Source organism: Hylaeus volcanicus, chromosome 1 (assembly GCF_026283585.1).
Source record: "Hylaeus volcanicus isolate JK05 chromosome 1, UHH_iyHylVolc1.0_haploid, whole genome shotgun sequence".
In the NCBI taxonomy this organism is placed as follows: domain Eukaryota; kingdom Metazoa; phylum Arthropoda; class Insecta; order Hymenoptera; family Colletidae; genus Hylaeus; species Hylaeus volcanicus.
The window spans coordinates 23,235,315-23,256,776 of NC_071976.1; the positions used below are offsets into that span (position 1 = coordinate 23,235,315).

Consider the following 21,462-nt stretch of genomic DNA (forward strand, 5'->3'; position numbering starts at 1 on the left):
TGTAAAAGTTGATTAGTATCCTGACCTCTATAATACACGTTAAAGTCAATGCATCGAGTGTTCATAATATCTTAGGAGTACAAAACGTAATATTTGGTAAAAAATTACATTTTGGGAATATAGGAAATATTTTATTCTGAACCGAGGAAAATGCAAATAGACAATTGAATACGTTATTTATTAAGTGAAACACATTTTCGTTTATCTTAAAACCTGTTAGGTAATTTCACTAATATCTATGCATTGTTAACTAAAGATTTTTCTGCAAGACGACGTTGAAATAGAAATTCTTCTTACTACTTACCTCGAAAGTAGGCTATACTAGGTCAGACGAAACTGGTTAAGAACCCTCTGAAGAGCAACAAACCAAACTAAAGACGTTCTGGAAGTCAGACATGTGCAATTGGTTATCTGTTACCTCTATCTCATACACGCATTGATAAATTCTGATTTGTAGATCGATTCCATTGATATGGGAAAAAAGTATGTCAATATCCACGATCATCGAGAGCATACGCTTTGTATCGTGAATTGAAAAGAACTTCTGTTATTTCTTATCCAAAAGACAAGTCTTGTTTGCTCGTTTGATTTAGATTACGTGTACACAGATTATACGCTCACAGGAAGAAAAACATGATGTCATTGATAATCAATTTAGATCGGATTCGAAACCAGTGGTCAATGACATTGTAATATCTTGTTGTAACAGAGTGTTATGGATGTAAACCTGATTTCTTTCTATTAGTGTAGCTACTGATAATTTCATGTTGCTTTTGTCCGATCAGAGCAATGAGATATATTTATTCAGTTCAACGATCTCTTCGAGTATACACAATTTACAATTTTCATCGAATTAATTATAAAGTTTTATTTTTAACAAAATTATAAATTATATATATATAGAGTAAACAAAATTTATTTTCATCTTTTCAAAATTGTACAAATAAATTCAAGTTTCGAAAATGATATAAGTATGTCGATATTTAAAAAAGCAATCTATAAATAAATGGAATAATACGTCATTGTCCCGATTGATCAATAGAGAATCATTATCTATATAATCCAAATAAGTTATTCCGAAGAACAAACGAATTCACGATTTCTACTTTCTATATTAAATTCTGTTTGTGGTTTTCTATCGTTCACGCTTTTACTACACGGATCTCCCTAACGGTAGTATTCATAAAAAGTTATACAGTTTAATAATGCGTAATAAGGAAAGCAGCTCGCTCGGAAAATAGATATAAATTGTCCATCCTTTTTACACGGTGCAAGGCGTGTACCGTTCGAAGTAATTAGCATTACGCTAACAAACAGCCATTGCCAGTTCCACCACTTAATGACAACCAGTTGGTAAACGCCAGAATAATGAAACAGTGCCGTTCATTCCAAGTCGAATAAACACACCAGTCGCCTTTGGCTTCCCTGGATACCTTCATCTCCTCGAAAAGTTCAGTTCAGACACGCTACCTGGCCATTCAGTTTGCAGCCTGAACTTCGGTGGAACTTTTAGAGACACCGGAACCGTGATTACCATTGTCCAGGTCGTTCCTAAAACAAGGTACTGAACTTTGAAAATTTCGAGTAAGGTGAAGCTAGTTCAAACGTGACTTATAATTAAACCTAATTCAAATCCAATAGAAGTGTTTCTCGAACTTAGTCCTTTAATCGAGGCATGATTTGAAACCTAATCTAAATTGAGTTTAAATGGTTGCATAGTCTTCTGTATTTTCGGTTTTATTATGAATTCATTTTCAGTTAAACTTAATCGAGCTTAATTCAAATCTAATAGAAGTGTTTCTCGAACTTGGTCCTTTAATCGAGACTTTAACAGTAAACTTACCGACGTTCATTTATAACTATTTCTACCGTGATGGAACAAATGGCTAGTCTTGAAGACACCTTTTTCAAATTAAATGCAAAATTATTTTACGTATAACTGAATTGAATAATAGATGAAATAATTGTGTACAATTCGTGTATTTTATAAGTTCATAAAGTTTGAAAACGGTTATTCGACCGAGCGTGGTAGATTTAGTGTTAAAGTTTCAGTAGCCTTTGGTCGAGCGGTTGATACTGCTCCATATTCAAGGTTATAATTTTAGCGATACTAGACATATCTTTTTCAATATTTGACATAATATTCTCGAAATGTGTACCTTTTGCGAAATGAAACAAAAAAAATTGTTTAGTATTGTCTCTCCTTAATGATAAGTTTACAAGTATTTCTTATCAGATTTCTGTTACTGAAGTAATGCTTTTATGGTCGAAGTCGATTTCCTAGAATCAAATTAGAAGGCTTAGACATAACGAATTTGAGTATATTCTTGTCTCTTTATATGAATAAAAACCAGCAAGGTGGTTGACAAAAGAAATGTAAATGGTTTCTGCAATTTTCCCTATGATATCAAGAAAATGTAGGTCAAAATGACGACGCTCGGTAAGCCTAGCGTTACGTCTAGTGTTTCCCGAAGAAGACCGCACGGGACGGTCGGGATCCCGCAAATGAACAACTAAATAAACAAAGAAAAATATATATTTGTCCGCGAAAGCGCATGCCTTGATTTGGCCCTGCCCAAGACCACCTAATTGCGCTAATCGTCGAGATCGCAATAGTCAGCGACCCGTCGATTAGCTACACGGTAATTGGAGAATTGGAGACGTAAAGAGCGATTCCCCTTGGAGAGGCCAGCCTGGACAGCAACGAACACACCTGCTACGAGGAATAAGGAGCACGACGCGCCATTTCCATCAGACGATAATGATCTATCGCGACAATTGTGCTTGGCAATTTGCAGACCCCACCCTGGGTGCACGATTCTCACGAATGCTCTACTTCGCTAATGTAACAGGTTGCCGACGAATCGTGGGCGCAGACGGGGAATGCAAATGGCGCGAAACAATGTCCTTTGTGGGCTGGAAACGTACACGGTCATCGCGGACGAAAGAGTAATTTCGTTTGCTCGCGATATCGAATGGATAAACGTGCCACGTGAATGCCGTTTCTCTCGTTTTCCACGTTCTAGATACTTTCGCGTGAAACTTTCTTTCCGTCCCGGGAAACGCTCTCCATTGAGGGGAACAAACTCATCGACGAGGAGAACGAAGAAATTTCCATGCAACGTGGCAATTCAAAAGTTTCCATTCGGTTTGATGTTTAACGGACAGGTCCGTTTGCTGAGCAGTGTAACATTGTTGCAACCAATACGGAACCTAGCTGATCCAATGGCAAGACCTTTGATCAGGAGAGTCCAGTTAAGTTTGTAGAGCACTGAGTTATGCTAAATTTGCCATTCTACTTAGTGGAGTGGCGGGAACAGTAAACATATATAGTAGGTTGGTGTGTATGGAATGTCGTTTTGTCTGTGCTCGACTAAGCAGGCTGATAACATTAATTTTAATTTGTCTTATCGTCAATTGTTTATAATTATATTAACTCTAACTCTTAATATTTGTAATGTGTTATAATGTAACTGGCATTCATTTATTACTATGTATATCAAAAGCCGAGTCTGTTTCCTCGAATCGAGCATTCTTCTTTTATACTGTACGACACCGATGCCTCGACAGAAGAATATCAACGAGATGCGCGTTCATCCTCTTAAACGTTATACGAAAGATGACTCATAAAATCGCTGCCAAAGGAAAAAATACATTTCACGTATATATACCATTTATACAATACCACCTTGCACAATATTCAGGTTCCGATCCAGAACATTAAGATCATTGAAACCTGTTGGCAACTTGAGAGACGTGTAAACAGTTCTTATTTGTATTCATTAGATTCTAAGTTGCAAAAAGAAATCTTTCAAGAAACATATATCTACAATACTTAAAAAAGCACTTGACTAGTTATGTTACCGTAAAAAACTCGAGCGAGAGATGACGAGTTCACTGTATTGTTGCCAAAATCTTGCCAATGGTATGGATGGTGATCCTCGATACATGTATAATTAAATAATAACATTCGAACGTGTTTCAGAAACTAAGCACTGAAATAAACCTATCTTTTGGTTTATTAACATTAAAACTACCAAAATTACCAATTTGACTGATGTACTTTAAACTTCTTTCCAAAGACACTGAATTAATAACAATGTTTTCATTCTAATTTTTGGAGAAATATTTTATTAGAAAATTAATTTTTCGTTCCTTCTCCCTCTAATTACAACGATATAATTGTATGTATAATTAGCGCGCGTTGACCTCGGTAGTTTAAGTGTTAATCCACATTATGGCCTAATCCGAGTGACCTGTCGCCTCAATTAATTCAAATGATCAAGGTTTTACTATATTTGTCGACTGAGGTTTGTCATATCCAACCAGATCATTTCTAGTAAAAAAGGTAGCATGGTTACTCCAGGATGATTTACCTGACCCCAAACGTAACTTGCAATTAGATAAATACAAGTAAGGTAGAAGCACTAGCAGTGGACACCTTTAAGGAATTATGCTTATTATTAGTCAGAAATGTGCAAACTTTCGGTTTTTGGGATTTCACAATTCCCTTAAAGTGGATAATATTCGTAATATTACCTGAGAGCTTTAACTTGGCCATCTGAAATTTATTTAAGATATACGACTCGATGTATACGTCCTTCGAAGCGTTCTGCATAAGTAGTATAGCACTGCATTTAAGCTAGAGATAAACATCGTTCATTTTTATCTGCTTGTGAGTTATTTATTGTATGCTGCTAAAGTATACGTTTGTGCTAGTATATACGAAAGATCTTATGTAACTGCGTAGTAGCTAATTCGATGTACTTTCAGACGAAAATACGTAAAACTTGGAGACGGTGATACGAAATATAGCAACTGACGTCGAGCTGTGCGGTTGAATATTCGCTTCTGTAGTTTTCCGTATACTTTTAGTGCATCTCCGAAAAAATTGTTGACACAAAAAGGATATATATGTAGTCACGAATCATATTGTCCTAATTTCTGCAATTTTAAATTTTCATTCAAACATTCGATCCATTATATTTTATCAATTTTATACATTTTTTAATGAAGAAATAATCAAAGAAATTTGTTCATTTATTTCTTCTGTTAGGAATAGCTAAAAATTATATTAGACAATTTCTTGGATAAAAAAAAAAATTATGAAGAAGAATGGTATAATAAAGAAAATTAATTTGAATAAATTGGTAGGTAAGTTCTGAATTTGAAAAAAGCAACATTCAAATAAAACAGTAAAAATACTTATGTACTGGGCCCAACTCAGGTACGCGAATACGTTAAAAATTTAACTTGGGCTTCAAAGGAAATGTAACGCACCACTAAGTAGGTCATTCACTTCGGTGAACTGTCAAGTTCATGTGTCCAGATTTTAATCGAACTGGTTGATCAGGTGTTACAAGGTTAGTCGGTTAGGTTAGTGCACTTATCTTGTCCCATAAAGGTATATTATGGTTCTCTACTTTCTGAGAACATGTTTTCATTTCGACGAAATCTGGCAGCGAATCTGGGCTCCCTCTAGTGTAGCGTTCACGTGACTATACTAATTACGTTAATTACGTTAATTGTCGTGGAGAGCAATTTGTCTAGAAAGCCGGACGGATTTCTTCAATTATACGCAAGGCAAGGATCGAAAGAAACTCATTTGAATAAATAGTAAATAAAAACTCGTTATATGTAACAATTTAAGTAATTACATAGAATTAACGAAACAAAAACAATTAATCAGGAGCACGTTCATTCGATTGAGCAATCAATCGGACAAGTTTTTATTTCTTCAACGTGAAACATAGTTTCATTGTAGATATAATGGTGCAATTTTTATTTAATAAATAATGAATGAATAGTTGCTTATCGTTTATTCCTTATTCGAAACTGGTAAAAATAGAAGAATATCCCCTTAAATATAGTCGTGTATGAATTAGCATTTTTGCATTGACGCTGAATCATCTACGGGTAGATGGTCGAGTAAGCACCGTTAACCCCGTGGATCGCGCGAGAAACGTAGACCTGAGCAGAACGAGAGGAATGATGTCGTTTTGGTGACCGGTTTCCGGGCGTTCACCGCGAACTTGACCCACTATCACGATTGCAACGACCGCTGTGCACGTGTGCTCTCGACACTTTATTTACTCTTAACTCGGCGTGTCCGCGAACGATACTATATGGTGTGTGCAGTTTGGAAGATTAAGGGGGCATTTCACTGTGAACGCACAAAAAAAACCATATTTTTAATAATTTTTTTCTCAGGAACTATTGCATAAAATTTAATGTATTTTCCCCTTAAAGGTATGATTAAGGAAAGTAAATAAAAAATTTTTTTTTTTGGTAAAAAATATTTCGTCATTTATTTACAAAATAATATGCATGTGTGCAAAAGAAAAAAGTTATCCGCTGGCGCAGGTGATTTTGGGTCTCCTGGTAATCTGAAACAGAAAATCGAAAAAGTTTATTAAACTATGTCGTCACACCTATGGTTGGAACCTCCAAGTAGTTGATATTTTGATTTTTACTTACAATTTCACCTGATTTACGGTACAAAAAAAAATTTTTTATTTACTTTCCTTAATCATACCTTTAAGGGGAAAATACATTCAATTTTATGCAATAGTTCCTGAGAAAAAAATTATTAAAAGTATGCTTTATTTGTGCGTTCACAGTGAAATGCCCCCTTAATTTTGCGATTCATTTGCTTATCGTTTGGAGAAAACGATACACGTGGTCAGATTGTAGATTTCGTATGCAGATTAACGAAAGGCATCTCTTTAGATACGTTTTCTTAACACGTTGGTTGCTACAATTCCATTTACTGCCACTTATTCAAATTTTAATATGAAAAGTACAAATATTTAATAATCTAATAATATTCTTGTTATTTTTTAATGTTTCTATTGACAGTGATAATGTTTAAAACTATATTTTTACGTATTTGAAAGAATCGTTGTATGCTTAATGTTCTGGTCACCAATGACTCCCATGGCCTTTGGGCAAAAATAAGTTTGACGTGCTTGTTTTAATAGATGATTAATGATTGACAACCACACGTGTGTTCTCGATTAATAACAGATGGATTATAGTGTTGACATAACTCGCTACGTGGAGCACAGGAGAACTATGGCGAACTTTACATTCAAGGATGTGGAATTTTCATTCTTGAGACATATATTATTCAAGTTCCTGTTAATAAATACAAGCTTGTCTTTTTTTCTTAATATAACATGTACAAAGTTTTTAAATTATAAATGTACATGAATAATAGTACATAGTACATACATGAATTTGCAAATACTCCAAAACAAATTCCGTCGTCTTTTCCGGTATTTCGGGAAGCTTCGATGGAAGGCGTGTTTACGCAATGCTGGTTCGAAATTACTTTCGCGCGATTCAATTAAGATCCAGGTAGTCTTTTTTTTCTGGAATTCGGGGAATTCGCGATACGAGGAGATGCTCGAGTGAACGGGCCGCGGAAAGTACAGATGGGACGTTAATTAGAGCGTGAAACGCTCGAGTAAGGAGCAGTCCTCGATCTTGGAAGCTTTCACGCGTGCACTCGTCGAATACCGAACTATACGGCCCGTAGAGCGACTAAATTGTGGGGAAACGGAAATTGAATTCACGCGAGCTTTCTACTGTGTTCTCTCGACGGGAGAGAAGTTAATTCGAGAAGTTTGTATTGTTTTGGTTTGTATCAGATACAGTTCTTCTCGAAATACTTTGTTGAATTCTGAAAGTACGATCCTTTCCAATGTATACTTTCTACAAGTATAATTACCGAGTATTTGCGTATGATTTACGACGATGCCGAGATGAAACTGAAGAAGTAAATACATATATTCAGTGGCTGCAAAAAGTTTCCGTTCATCGTGCTTTATTTCCTTTTGCATACTATTTCAAAGAGAAATTGTCTAAAGGAATTTGTTCGTGCGAAAATTAAATAGAATTATATAATGAACATAATTAACGAAGTCTCCACACCTACGACATAAAATAATTGAAAATCATCGCTATTTTGTTTCCAATTGTCAGTTGGTCCTCCTAATCTTTAATGCCGCTTGTATTTGTTTCCCCACAACAGAAATTAATTTTGAAGTTATAGTAGGCTCAATAGTATTCATTTAGGGATATTGCATTTTTCAACTATTCTTTGTTTTTTATATTGTGAATTTTAATATGCCTCTTTATATTTCCTTATAAATGTTCAATAAGATACCCAGCATAGTTATACCTGAGATAGTGTTGTACTAAGGTCCTATAACCTAATGAGTTAGACAAATTATTTAGCAAACAAGTAATTATTTGAATCAATCAATTTCCTTCTTTATCGAGCAACGATATGGAAAATTAATCGTACCGCGTTTGTTCATAGATGGCGAGCCGAGGCACGCTAAGGAGTTTTTAATTACCCGTGGAAATTAGAGGATAACTACGACTTTTGCCGCTCTTCAAACTAAACGAAACCTTTCACTGTTTTCTAAACGTTGATCGTTGTCCATTACTTTCTCGATCCTTAATTACGACTAGTAACTTTCATCGTAATTGCCGGCAACGCCTGTACGCCGTAATTTGATTTGTAATTAAGGCATGGAGATAGAATCTTAAGAACGGAAGCCATCACACATTTGAAAGGATAGACGTTTGACTCCTTATACCTTGCACTATCATTCATAAATTTCTAGACACTTCCTTATTGCTGAAAAATGCGTATTACGTTATGGGTAGAACGTTTTGTAACTTACTTTTGCTCGATATTATCGCGCTTCTTCGTATCACGTTTTTATGTAATAATGAAGCAATCACTGATTACATTTGAATGAATTGGGGAGGTGTGATATAACTGGAAAACGCTTCCCTTCGAGGCTTTCAACTTTGCGTGTTCTGTAAATCACCAAGAGTCTTTTCTAAATTAATAACAACTTGTAGAAAACAATTGAGTGTGTGATCTAAAACGCAATGCAGTGAATAACGAATGTTATCGCTTGTCTAACATGTCTACAGAAAATTCAATATTTCAAGGAATTTATACAGGAGCTTCAGTAAAGAATAAAATATGTATTATGAGTACTTCACTTCCATTGAACTGTCGGTAATAAAATAAAAAAAAAGCAAAGAAAAAATAAAAGAAAAACAAGAGATATAGGAAATTAATAGAAATTAATGGTCGGTAGTATACGTATAACAAGACCAACTTAGTATCTTTTTATCCAGAAATGTACGCAATTTCCGTCTATGTCATCTCTGTTTATCGATTACTTGCTTTGAATCAGCTTCACCCCTAAATCTCTGCTAGGCGTTGGCACGTATACGTAAGTATGCAGACGTACACGATCATCGACGCGTTTCCGCAACGCACGACACGATATGCCAAAGCACGTTTGCCCTAGAATTACGGCCGAGTTCTCGTGATTAACCGTGTGTCGGCCGGATATAATTAGAAGCCAACACGTGTCCCGCGCAATTTCCATTAGCGAATCCGTCCCGTCGAGAGCGACAGTGATCGTTCATTGATGTTTGCGAATCAAACTGATTGCAGCATGTCAAAAGCCTCGTTGCGACCGAAAATAGATACCACGCTTCTTCGCTTCCCTAATGACAACTTAGTAACAACAAACAGTACAAGACACTATACAAGTTGAACCAATGTAGCCTGGGGCTCGAATTACCCATTAAATGTATAATACGAGGGTCATTCAAATACAAACCGGATTTTTGTTTACACAGATTTATTGAGGTGTTACGAGCCGAGGACTGTGAGTCTTGTTTTAGCCGCGTTGCCGAGGATAGTTGTCGTTTGGACAATTTTGTTAACGGAAAGTTTTGGAAAGTTGTCGTGGATGCGCCAGCGTATGGTTAACGAAGGGTTGCCACTAAGGAGGTTGGATGTCGTGGACGCGCCTACGTATGGCTAACGTAGGGTTGCCACTAGGATTGTTAGTTGGGGCCTCGTAACTTCTACTATGCAATACACCTCGAGCGGTAAAGGTGTATTGCTGTGAGTCTCTTTAATTTAATAATTCAATAGGATAGGTACTCAAAGAAAATAGATAGGATTACTCTACTAAACTATGTATGCATTCAAAGGTTTAATTAGGACTATACAAATGTTGCTGTATGTATCGCGGAACTAATTCCTACTCTCAGGGTTACGCACCGAGTTGAAAATGCGGGGGTCACGTTTACCATTGAATAAGGTATTTACCAAATATGTTTCAAAATGTGTTCGAAGGGAATCCTTCCCGATCTAACGACGAGGTAACACGGTTTGCGTCTTATTTCTTCTCGATTACTATCACCCGAACTTTGCTTTACTTGCTCGAAGGGGATTCTTCCCGATCTTGCCTCGCGGGTTTAAGATATATCGCGACTGAACTTCAATGTGTCCTCAAGAAATGAGCCCCCGAGACGCATCGGTTTATATACTCTAGATTTTGTTAAAAAAAAAGCGGTAGTGGGAGTCGATTCTTATGAAATCGTTTTAAGTCGAAATTAGGAGTGGTTCACCCCCAAGTGTAAGGGTTGGAATGTTGTCACGTTACGTGGATTACATGTCCAACAGTCCAGGGCATTGGGACGACACAGTTTTGATGCCTTTTTCCGCGTGAATGGCAATAAAATACAAAAATGTCGATTTTGTTAAAAACTCGCTTTAGAATCGACCTGCACCAGTAATCAATTGCGCACGTATATACAGTTAAATCTGTGAATCGCTTTGAAAGATAAGGGCATATGCTTTCTTGACTCTCAAGTTGTGCACACATTACAATTTTCAAGGTGCCGTATACTCTTATATATATATATATATATATATATATATATATATATATATATATATATATATGTGTGTGTGTAAAAAATATATGTACAACTATATCTACTCTATATCTACTCAATATCTACTCTAGTCGCAAACTGTGACAGTTGTTCTCACGCAGCATACCTATAAACACAAGTTCAATGTTCCTTAACGACATGACCTTGAAACCTCAAGAAGAACTACCGTGACTGATGTGATTGAGATTCAGTATCTCGTAGTAGGAATAGTAAGTAGCATGGTGAAGCTAATCGATGATGAATCGTCTTCGATTTGACTAACTTCGACTTCGATAACTAATATTAATACTTACGAGCATATGTGTGCGAGCGATGCACATTTCTCGTATATTTCTGCATGTCATTCGGTCATTTTGACATTACGGTATAGCATTAGAGAGTACCGTAAAAGAAACTTCACATTGGTTATAGTATTTTACTTCTGTCTTGTCTAACTGTGTTATTTTACATAAAATCGGTTATATTTTTTAGAGTAACATTTCGAATTTAGCTGAAACGTGGGTACACGTTGCAGTTTTCGATGATATTTAAATGTTACTTGAAGAATTTATTAAAATATTGAAAATTGTTGATGTTACAGCTGTTTGAACGATATTGATGATTTTTGTTCTGCATACTCAAAGTCTTAAAGTTGTCTTGCAGTATTAATGACGTAGAAGTGCCAAAGAAAAATATTTCGAGGCATTAAAAACTTTCAAGGCTCTAACGATTCGCTTTGCATCGATCATTATTCGATGCAAGAAGGTGTTGAAAGTCTCGATTGGTGTAGAAAGCCCTGATCAGTCGTGAGAGTCGTGATCAGTTTTTAAGTCTTGCGATAAGTCCTGAGGTGTTGATTACTTTTGAAAGTCTTAGTCGATCCCGAAAGTCACGATTGGTCTTAAACGTCAAATTATAAAATAATGCTGTGTGAACAAGCGACCGTTAATGGCAAACGTTATCTAAAGAATACGATTCTTGCACAATTACTATCATTCACAGATGAAGTTTTGTTAAGCTATAATTATATAGCCTCTTGCTCAGGTCAGATAGCAAGAAAACTTTTGAAAACATAACACAATTTCTGTAAAGAATGTGGCTCATGAGGAAATTCCATAAATAATGATTTTAGTATAAATAAATGGAAGCTTAACAATGTTCTTTCTAATAGTCAGAATATACCATGTAGATATTTAGAATAATTTCTGTTTTTGATCCGTTGACTGCCCGGATAATACTACTGAAAGTTTCAACGAGAACAAATTTTGTTTTTGTGGATTTGGAAACTATGTAATCTAATATTTGTAGAATATTTATATTTATAACCTCATGAAATTTACAAATCTTGTCTAGATTCATTTCCTTTAGTAGTAATATAATAAAACTTCAGAATTAACTGGGTTAGTTCCTTAGTGAAAAGTTCTTTCACCATACATGAATAATGCGATTGTCAACCTATTAATAAACCATTTTAGAACGGGAGAAAGTTACAAGTCCAGATTTATACGTATTCGTATTCGTCACGATACGTTCGTCAAATTTATCTAGAAACTACTCGATTCGTTAAAGTATCGCGTGCGATTTGACCTCTGTATTGATTACTTCATCATGGATACTCTTGTTATCATTTCTGGCGCACGCATACGTAACCGTGACCCGAGATTAACGCTCGTATTCGCGATAAACAGAAGAGAATCATTACGAATCGAGGTTGCGAACGGTCCAATGGGAACGTCGAAGTCGAAGCGTCGACAAATTTCAGCAAAAAGATGATAAAACTTTCCCATTCGTCGTTCCTTCTGTTCTTTCTTAACGTAAAGCCACTGTTGAGTTGAGCAATTACTCAACAATTCTTTTCATTCATTTGAAGCATTATTTTATAGTGTCGATATAATGACTGTGTCAGAAAAGTAGGAAAATATTGTAAAACGAAAGAGATTGCTTCATTTTATAACACTTAAAGCTACGTTTCACATATTGATTCGAGTAGCAGAAGAATTAATGGGGTTGAACTTGTAGGACGATCTAATACATTGATGACATAAGAAATCGGTCTAAATTATTTTCAGTTGAGCGTTGTCCAAGAAAACTGTTCCGCTGATTTTAAGGTAGCCCTTATTGCACAAATAAGAAACTTCCTTTCCAGTATTTCATTGTGTCTCGCTCGAGATTTGGCAGCGTTTGATTCGACTAAACAGTTCAGTTGACGGAAAGTCAATAGTATGCGCCTAGTATGAGGTTTCCATCTCGAGCGCCACTTCACCGAACGACGAACCTGGGGTGGTCCAACTTTCATGCAAATTGTGCTTGACCCTTAACACTGTCAGCTTACACGACCTGTAATCGTATTCGACGCGTGGTCGACAAAGTTGCTAGGCGAAAGTTCACGAGCAAAAGTACCACGAGCCGGTTGAACTTCCAGACCTTGCTTGTTGGAAGAGTTGCCATGTGCTTGGCCTCCACGTTCAGAAAATCCGCAAGATACACTTTGACGCGTCGATGGTGAGAGCTGAGTGCCGGCTGGAGACACTTTTGCACACCCCGAATGCGAGAGTCCGAAGTTAGTTTAAAATAGAGAGTCGTTATAGTTGAACACGAGAGAGTCTTCCAAGTCTCAACGAGTAGACAAGGGATTCTGTTATCTGGATTAATATTTGATCGTAATCCAAATGTCCACACAGATAGAGTACTGTTTCTTCGAGACTTTGGTCTTTTAGAGCAAAGCTTTTGTTCTGGATTTGTAATACTTCTTACTTTGGTGTTAGTTTCAAAATTAATTATTTTATTAAAAATATTAAAATGTAAAACATATAACTCGTAAATTAATGAATCTTAGTATGTGGGCGTAATAAATGTAGCAATAAAAATATTGGAATAATAATTAGGTCACAAGCAGGAGATTGAAAAAATTAAAATCACTCAACTCAAAGCACTCAAAGGGTTAATAAAACATAAATGATACTGTATGACATGTTATATAAAAACCTGGATACTTTTAAAATGATATTATTTGAAATATTATTCCAAATAACACGTTGTTCTACTTCATAATTATTTTCATACCTGTGATCACTTTCGATATAATTGATTACAAGTGTACTTGACAGTTATTAGATGTAGAAATTAATTCTCTGTCTTCACATTTAATTATTCATAACTCCAGTTTAAACATAAATATTTAACTCTCATTTCGTTGCATTAATGTTTATACAAACAACGCTCTCTCGGTCTACAGATGCCAATTGTGAACGCTGAATTCTTCGCGAAAAGCAGTGTGTTCCTATTTTTCGTAACCAATCGCGTGCCCGTGATAAAATATACCGCTGGAAAGGAGCGCGAGGAAATTTCGCGCGCCCCCGTTCCCGATTCCATCTGGAAGCGCCATCGATCGAGCGTGCACGTTCGTGGTTACCTTAATGAGTCGGAGTCGGAGGCCCTCCGACGTAATTAAGAAAATTGCAACCGATCGAGCGTGGTTTCGCGCCACGGAAATCTCGCACGTGCTGTCTGCGATATTATTCCGCGCGGAACCGGGTCGAGCATCAAACCATGATGAAACCAGGTTCTAATATTCACGGTCGAACCTTCGCCTCTTGGCTTCCACTCGATTATGCATTCAGTGGGTAAAAATAAAGACGTGTCCCTTAGTCTTGCTCGTTCCTGGAGTGGCCACGTCTCTGCCATTTGTATTCAAATGAACTTTGACATCCGTCTAACCTCATCCAGTTATGATACCTTTCTTTCCACCCTGTTGGATTATGCGAGACAAGTGTTTGTACATCTACATTTATTAAAAATACAGTGGGACCTCGATTAGTCGGTTTCGTCGATATCTAGGTAGAAAAAGTTTAAAGTGTTGTTTGTATACACATTAAACGTTCTAGTTAACAAGAAATATGTATTTATAGCTCGTAGCTTTATTTAATGTTGCAATCTTGCAAAGATAAGTTCTTTATCACTATAACGTTTGATCAAAGTAAATATCAAAGTACACTGATTAAAATGAAAACAGGATACCGACGCAAGTGTTAACAATGAAGTATAATTATAATATTTACAGATGCCGAGGGTGACTCAAATTATAGATTCGGAACGTCTGAAATAAATTAATGCTTGTTTTTAAGACTGTAAAGTTTTGATTGTTATTTGATATGGACAAGTGCTAAATGGAATGACGAGTAAACATTTCAGTTGTTTTTTACAAGTAGACTTGTTTTTGTAAGCAAACGTAACAAGCAACGAATGCAGCAACAACGCAGCATAGCCGCACGCAAACATGGTGTGTGTTCGATCTTTGTTTGCGTATTTTTTTTCCTATCAGTGAACGCGAAATATTGTAAAAATTGACAGTATACGAAACGAGGAAAGCATGGAAAAAAAAGAGAACGGAAAAATATGGAGAAATAGCTGAAAAGGACATGGTATCGTTAGACCAAGGGAAATGAACAGAATGTTTGTTTAAAAAAATATTTATAAGAAATATATATACAAACTCTATTAAGAAACTTTAATAATATTCTCTTTTAATTTTACTCCTCATATGAGCACTTTCCAATCCATGAATATCCCTTTCACAACTTTTCTAGCCTTTCTAGTCTTGCTCGATCATACATTTAAGCTTCAACAACATTCACTCTTTGTTTCAGGGCTGAGCAACCTGATGTCTGAGAATGCGAGTGGATGGGACACGTTGATGATTGGTTTGGCGGAGGTGATCGGCACCGCGATCCTGGTTTTTATAGGATGCACTGGGTGCATTGGAAGTATGGGATTTACGCCGACCGTGGTGCAAATCTCCTTAACCTTTGGCCTTGCCGTAATGATCGCTATCCAGGTAAAGGGTCACGTTTATTTTTACGGTACTGCAAACGCAAAACTCTTCATATATTTCGATTTTTCAAATTATCGTGAGGCCATCTGCTTATTCGATCTGAGACTCGAGCGTAGGAATTTTAATAGCCGGTGCATAGCAGAAGAACGCTGGTGCATGCACAGAAATATTCATCGGTAAATTCGTTCAAAAATACGGAAAACGGGAGTTGGCAAAATGAAATAACTTTCGAAAACTATGCAACCAGTGAACGCATTAGAGGGAAATTTATTCATTAAAAGTTGCACGGTACATTTATACTTAACAGACGATCGAATTTTAAAAAAAATATCACCTTCTAAGAAATGACGAAACGAAACTTTTTTATATTTACAGTTCATTCATACGAAGTTTAATTTCAGAGATAAAAATTGAAAACTTGGAATATCATTTTCCTAAAATTCAATTTTTGCAACGAACTTCTCACTTTTCAATTTGTAGTTTCGAAACTAGGCATTTTGTGAATGAACTATAACTATAAACAAATTTCTCATCATCCCTTATAGGCTGATATTTTGGAGGAGTAAACCAATCGATTAAAGGTCTATTCAGACTATACGACACGGACCGTCACGTTTCGGCAACGACACGTACCGGCACCGATATGACAAAACATTAAAACACGCGTTTTAATGGAACTATTCACACTTAGCAGACACCGACCTGAACGTTCCGTCAACGGGAATAGTGTGAATAGTTCTATTAAAACGCGTCTCTTTTGTCGTGTCGGTGCCGGTACGTGTCGTTGCCGGAACGTGACAGTCCGTATCGTACAGTTTGAATCGACCTTAATGCGTACCTAGTTCCCTATTATATTTTTCACCAAAACCTTGTCGATAATCCAACAATTTTAAAAAGATGCACAAAGTATATAAGTGAAATTGATCAGCCTGATAGTATTGGTGTTAAATCAGCACGTAATCATTTTTTTTTAACTTTGTTTTTAGTGCATCGGACATATTAGCGGAGCTCATATTAATCCCGCGATAACGCTGGCCGCGTTGATTCTAGGGAAAAAATCTCTGCCCATGTCCGTGCTCTACATTGCCGCCCAGTGTATCGGTTCACTGATAGGCTACGGTTTGCTGAAGGTATCAAACACTTACGACTAACATCTCAATCGACTCAATGAAACATTCGCCTAACTAGATCGTTCTCCTCCTTCTTTACAGGCGATGACTCCGGTCGAATTGATGTATGCTACAACGCTTGACGACGCTGACTCGTTCTGCATGACAGAGATTCACAAAGGTCTGAGCCCTCTTCAGGGTTTCGTGGCGGAGATGATCGCTACTGCGATCTTGGTATTTTTCGCCTGCGGTCTCTGGGACCATCGAAACTCCAGCAACACCGACTCGGCGCCCATAAGGTTCGGGTTGTGCGTCACTGTGCTGTGCTTCGTGTTCATCCCCTACACGGGGTGCAGTCTAAATCCCGCCAGAACCCTGGGTCCTGCCATTTGGAACGGTTACTGGAGCCACCATTGGATCTTCTGGTTGGCGCCATTCAGCGGAGCCGTGATCGCCTCGCTGTTGTATCGCTGCTTGTTTCTGCCCAAAAGGAGTCAGGGATGTTGTCAGAGCACTGGGAACCTCAGTGGTGTAGAGACGTAAACGCGTGATGACGCAGGTACGTCAATGGACAACTCGATTCAATATATATTGTTATTCAAGTGTTTTAGCTTCAGCTTTAGATTTTTAACCCTTTGCACTCGAGAGGTGACTCTCAGTCACCATTAGGTTTCACTTGGAGCTCGAAGTGTCGATAAAATGATTGTCTGCGAGGTAAAGGTGACCTTATTCTCAAATCTATATAGCTTAGAATTCATGGTAATAAAATGCTAAGAAACATTTCGAGTTGCTGGCAGATACCAGAAAATATGGCCTCGAGTGCAAAGGGTTAAATAACAGTAACACAAAAAGTTGATTAATATCTCGGTTACAAATATATTCGAAAGCGTTAAGTTCGAAAACGCAAAGCAGCACATCGTATCGGAAAATACAATAGTAACGTATTCATGAAGTTTATAACTCTGTTAAAGTAAAGGTACCGTGGAGAAAATGACAATGAGAATTTTCATAAATATTCTTCATAACTACGTTTTACCTTGATATACCTATCTACATTCTACTCTAGGATTAATTGAAGATTTCTGTTAATTTTCAGCGAACAACATTGCATTCCGGTGTGGTCCATGGTTCACAATTCGAGCGAGAAATCCCAATCGTGTTCGCGTTTTATCGGTAGCGAACCGATCACTTTGGCGCGCAGGCAGCGATTTCGAGAAGTGAAACGAGAGGAACGAAAGGTACTCGGTCCGAGTCTCCTTCGATCCACGGAGACCCACGTGGATCACCCCCTCCTCCAATCCCCGAAGATCAAGAATATGCCACGCGAAGACGACTTCTCGGTTATAGACTGATCCCAGATGATTCACTTGTGTACAAAGATTCCATGTAAATTTATTATCCGCGAAATTCAGGCGTGGGTTTCATTTGTGTCATAGCACGAACAATGTAAATTATTGCGAGCGTCCGAATTGTCGCTTCTCTTGCCTTCGAACTCGTTAGAAATTCCTACACCAATCCTAGGGGACTGTTTTGGAAAATTCGTTCAACCATTTCGTTGGACACATGAAAGTGTCAAAATTCATTTACCAAAATTAAAAAAAGGAGAACTTGCATGCAAGCATCAGCTCTTTTGGAAGTGAATTGGAGTATCTAATAAGAGATGAGCAAAATTTTATTTATATAACGACGTATATCGATTCGTTCGTCGTTTAGATAAATTTTTATTCGTTCAACATCAAATATAATTTTATTCCGTTAAGCGAATAACCGAGCAAATGATGTTGATGATGTTCGTAATTTTAAATTTGTATCCAGATAAAAGTCTTGCCGCTCTTTGCATCGAAGGGGAGCCAATGAGTTGCCAAAAATGAAAAAGTGGTTGCAACTAATTTAGGCCAGAGAAATAGTCTCGTGTGCGATTTGAAATAAGTTTTAACTCATAGTGATAATTACAAAACAGGTATATTTTTTGTATACAGAGAAAGTAATCTCATAATTAAAAGAAATAAGATATTGGGCTCTAATACTTCACCCTTACAAAGGGTGATTACAAACCAATCTAATATTTCTGATATTTCGTAATTATAAGAAATATATTTTATGATTTTAAACATTTTTTGCAACTTTAAGGTATTTCAACGCGAAGACTTAAGATAAAATGTTAATACAAACTCTCAATTTTTTTCACTGAAGATACAAAATGGAAAATCCAATACCTTGTTCAATATTCCCCAAAATGGATCTGCTTTTTGCGAGATTGTTAATTATCCTCTTTAAGAAGCTTTGCTCTAAAGGACTGCTCTTTGTAGCCGGAAGAGTCTAGAGAACCGCCCTCTTTGAACGATAATTTTCTCATACAAACCTACATTGTGTTTACTGCGGGAAACATTCCTCTTCTCGGCGCATTTTTCATCGTCAGGTGCGGGGAGGGGTGCTCAGGCAGACGTGAATTCGTCGCTCGTTAGGTTGGTTGTCTTTCCGGGAAACAACGCGGTTGATCCCTCTGGGCAGCCCATTCCGCGTGGAAATTCGAAATAATGGAATTAGCGGCGAGCGCGCGCGTTCAGGAAATTACCCGAGGCGGTATCGCTGGTGGAAACTTTTAATTGCGCTGGCTGCATGCACACGCGCCCGCGAAAATGCTGGTGACTGCAGTTACATGTCGGGCGTTCGTTTGGCCGACTACAACGCTTGGATCTCTTTTTGACGATAATCGTCGGTCTCGAGCCTCGAGTTCGAGGAAAGGCTCGAGGGACGAGTTTCGGAGGCAAGCTTGTGACAACAGATATGTAGAAATAAATTTCATACGTTTTAACAACCGAGAGTGTCATTTCGCTACCCTGACTTTCGAGTTTGTGAAATTTTTACTGTTATTAATACTTTGTCCGCGAAGGATGTATATATGTGGGATTCTATTTTTAGTGAGGATGAGGGGAAGGTGAATAAAGCCAGTATTGAACAGAACGAAAAATATTTAATTAAAGTAAGGAATAAAAATAACGGTGTTTCTCGGTTTGTCGCGATCGACTGACTGTCCTCTTCCGATTGTTCCCTGACCAACCGTCCGCGCATCTTATGTTTTCAACTAAACCTTACGACTAAAGGCTTAGGACATTCGCCCTCTCACACACATTCTTACATTCTGCAGTCTTTTCATTCACGCTGCATGCACTCTGACATCACCACACTCATCCTTCATATATTCGTCCTCGAAGATTAGATTCAGATTACAAAAGGGCGTATACAAGGTGTCCCAAAAATGTTGGAGGTCCTTGAAAAGGGTGGTTCAGGAGATGATTAGAAACAACATTGTCGCTAAGGAAAAAGTTTCAAAATTAACATTGCGTGGTGAACCTCGTCAAATGTGTTCATAATGTCGATAAAAATAGTGTCAATTTGCATACTTGTCTGGAGTACGGTAGATAAAACGCAATTACTGTATTCTACAAGGTTAACAACAGTGGATCTCCCAGACATAAATCCATGTTTTATATCCACATAAATTGCTTGGGTGAGCAATTATTAACGTAAGTGTTCATTAATAAACCTATATATTTGAAAAACTTCTCTGGATAAACGAGTAAATTATACGTTTTTAACCGTAACTCAATCATTTTCAGAATAGTAAAATGTACTGCATCTGTAATAGCGAAAACACTAATATGTACATCTAATACAAATTAAGTAATAAAAAACGACATCAATGAAACATAAGGCATCTCTACTATTTTTCCCGTGTTCTGTATGTTTTATTTTTGCATCGTTTTTTTATGACAATTTGTGTTATATTCAAACAGTCACTTCTCTAAGTCAGGATAGTTTATTTATCAGAATGTCTGAATTAAATGATAGTTGTAACATTTCCAAATAAATCTTTTATTATAAATATATACATGAGGAAACTTTACACGTGTATATATTTATAATGAAAAACTTATTTGGAAACATCAAACCTATTGATTCACTTAGACAAGTGTATTCAATAGACATAGATGATGCGAATATTTACGAGACTGGTTATATATTTGTTTTTATGATATTACATATTTTGTTATTGCTTAAGGTAAAAAATATTTAGTTTAACGTTGGTCTAAGCATTTCGTTTACCAAAAAAATTTCAAGATTACTTGTAACAATTATTTTACTTAAAAATGAGATTTTTATAAGCTTATGAAGTCTTCAGAGAATGCATGAAAATGTAATTATTTGCATACTAGCTGCTCTATTCGAATATTATTCACATATTTGGTTCTATTTGAGTACTTACCGAATCGAAGTAGCCAAACAAAAAGTTCCATCTCTATTTCAGCCTCACTCTGCAGACCTTATCATCGAAATCCCAACTGATCCACGCTAATCTCATCATCTAAAGTTACTTCCTCGATCAATCCCATGACAGTTCGGTACTCATCGAACACACAGTTGGCACAGAGTTTGTTGTCCGCGGTACAAAATAAATGCTTCGAAAATCAAAAATAAACTCGTGTAGCAGTGATTGTGGAGGGAGTATGGGTGAGAGAGGGAGGTTACGTGTCGTAAGTAGGGGGATGGATGCATGATGAACCGCGAGAGACCACGTGCCGATGCGATAAAAGTGCGTACGATCGTTCACGTTCACAAACAGTCGGCTACGATCGACCAACGGTGCGCGCCAGCCCCTTTGCTGTCTCTCACTCTCGATCTCGATCCCCGTGGTAGATCTCGATTCGGCGTGTCAGTGCAACGAGTGTCCTCCGAACAGACGGCGTCATGTCC

The 21,462-nt window shown here is 37.1% G+C and overlaps 1 protein-coding gene and 1 long non-coding RNA gene across 5 annotated transcripts in view; one reads left to right on the forward strand and one right to left on the reverse strand.

Annotated features, from left to right (window-relative positions):
- LOC128883140 (aquaporin AQPcic-like) overlaps positions 1-19,519 on the forward strand; it is a 28,124-nt gene extending 8,605 nt beyond the window's left edge. For all 3 annotated transcript variants that reach the window (XM_054135193.1, XM_054135184.1, XM_054135175.1), the window contains exons 3-6: positions 15,414-15,601; positions 16,585-16,728; positions 16,810-17,266; positions 17,804-19,519. In XM_054135193.1, the coding sequence (XP_053991168.1) occupies positions 15,414-15,601; positions 16,585-16,728; positions 16,810-17,250 (773 nt within the window). In that variant the 3' untranslated portion in view covers positions 17,251-17,266; positions 17,804-19,519. The remainder of the gene's footprint in view (positions 1-15,413; positions 15,602-16,584; positions 16,729-16,809; positions 17,267-17,803) is intronic.
- A 142-nt stretch (positions 19,520-19,661) lies between these two features.
- LOC128883157 (uncharacterized) lies at positions 19,662-21,456 on the reverse strand. Of its 2 annotated transcripts, XR_008458763.1 has the most exons (3): positions 20,975-21,456; positions 20,112-20,347; positions 19,662-20,022 (listed from the first exon to the last, which is right to left on the reverse strand). It is a non-coding gene; the product is annotated as an uncharacterized LOC128883157 (long non-coding RNA). The 2 variants fall into 2 exon arrangements; XR_008458761.1 differs by having other exon boundaries at positions 19,662-20,347.
- Positions 21,457-21,462: the final 6 nt, after the last annotated feature.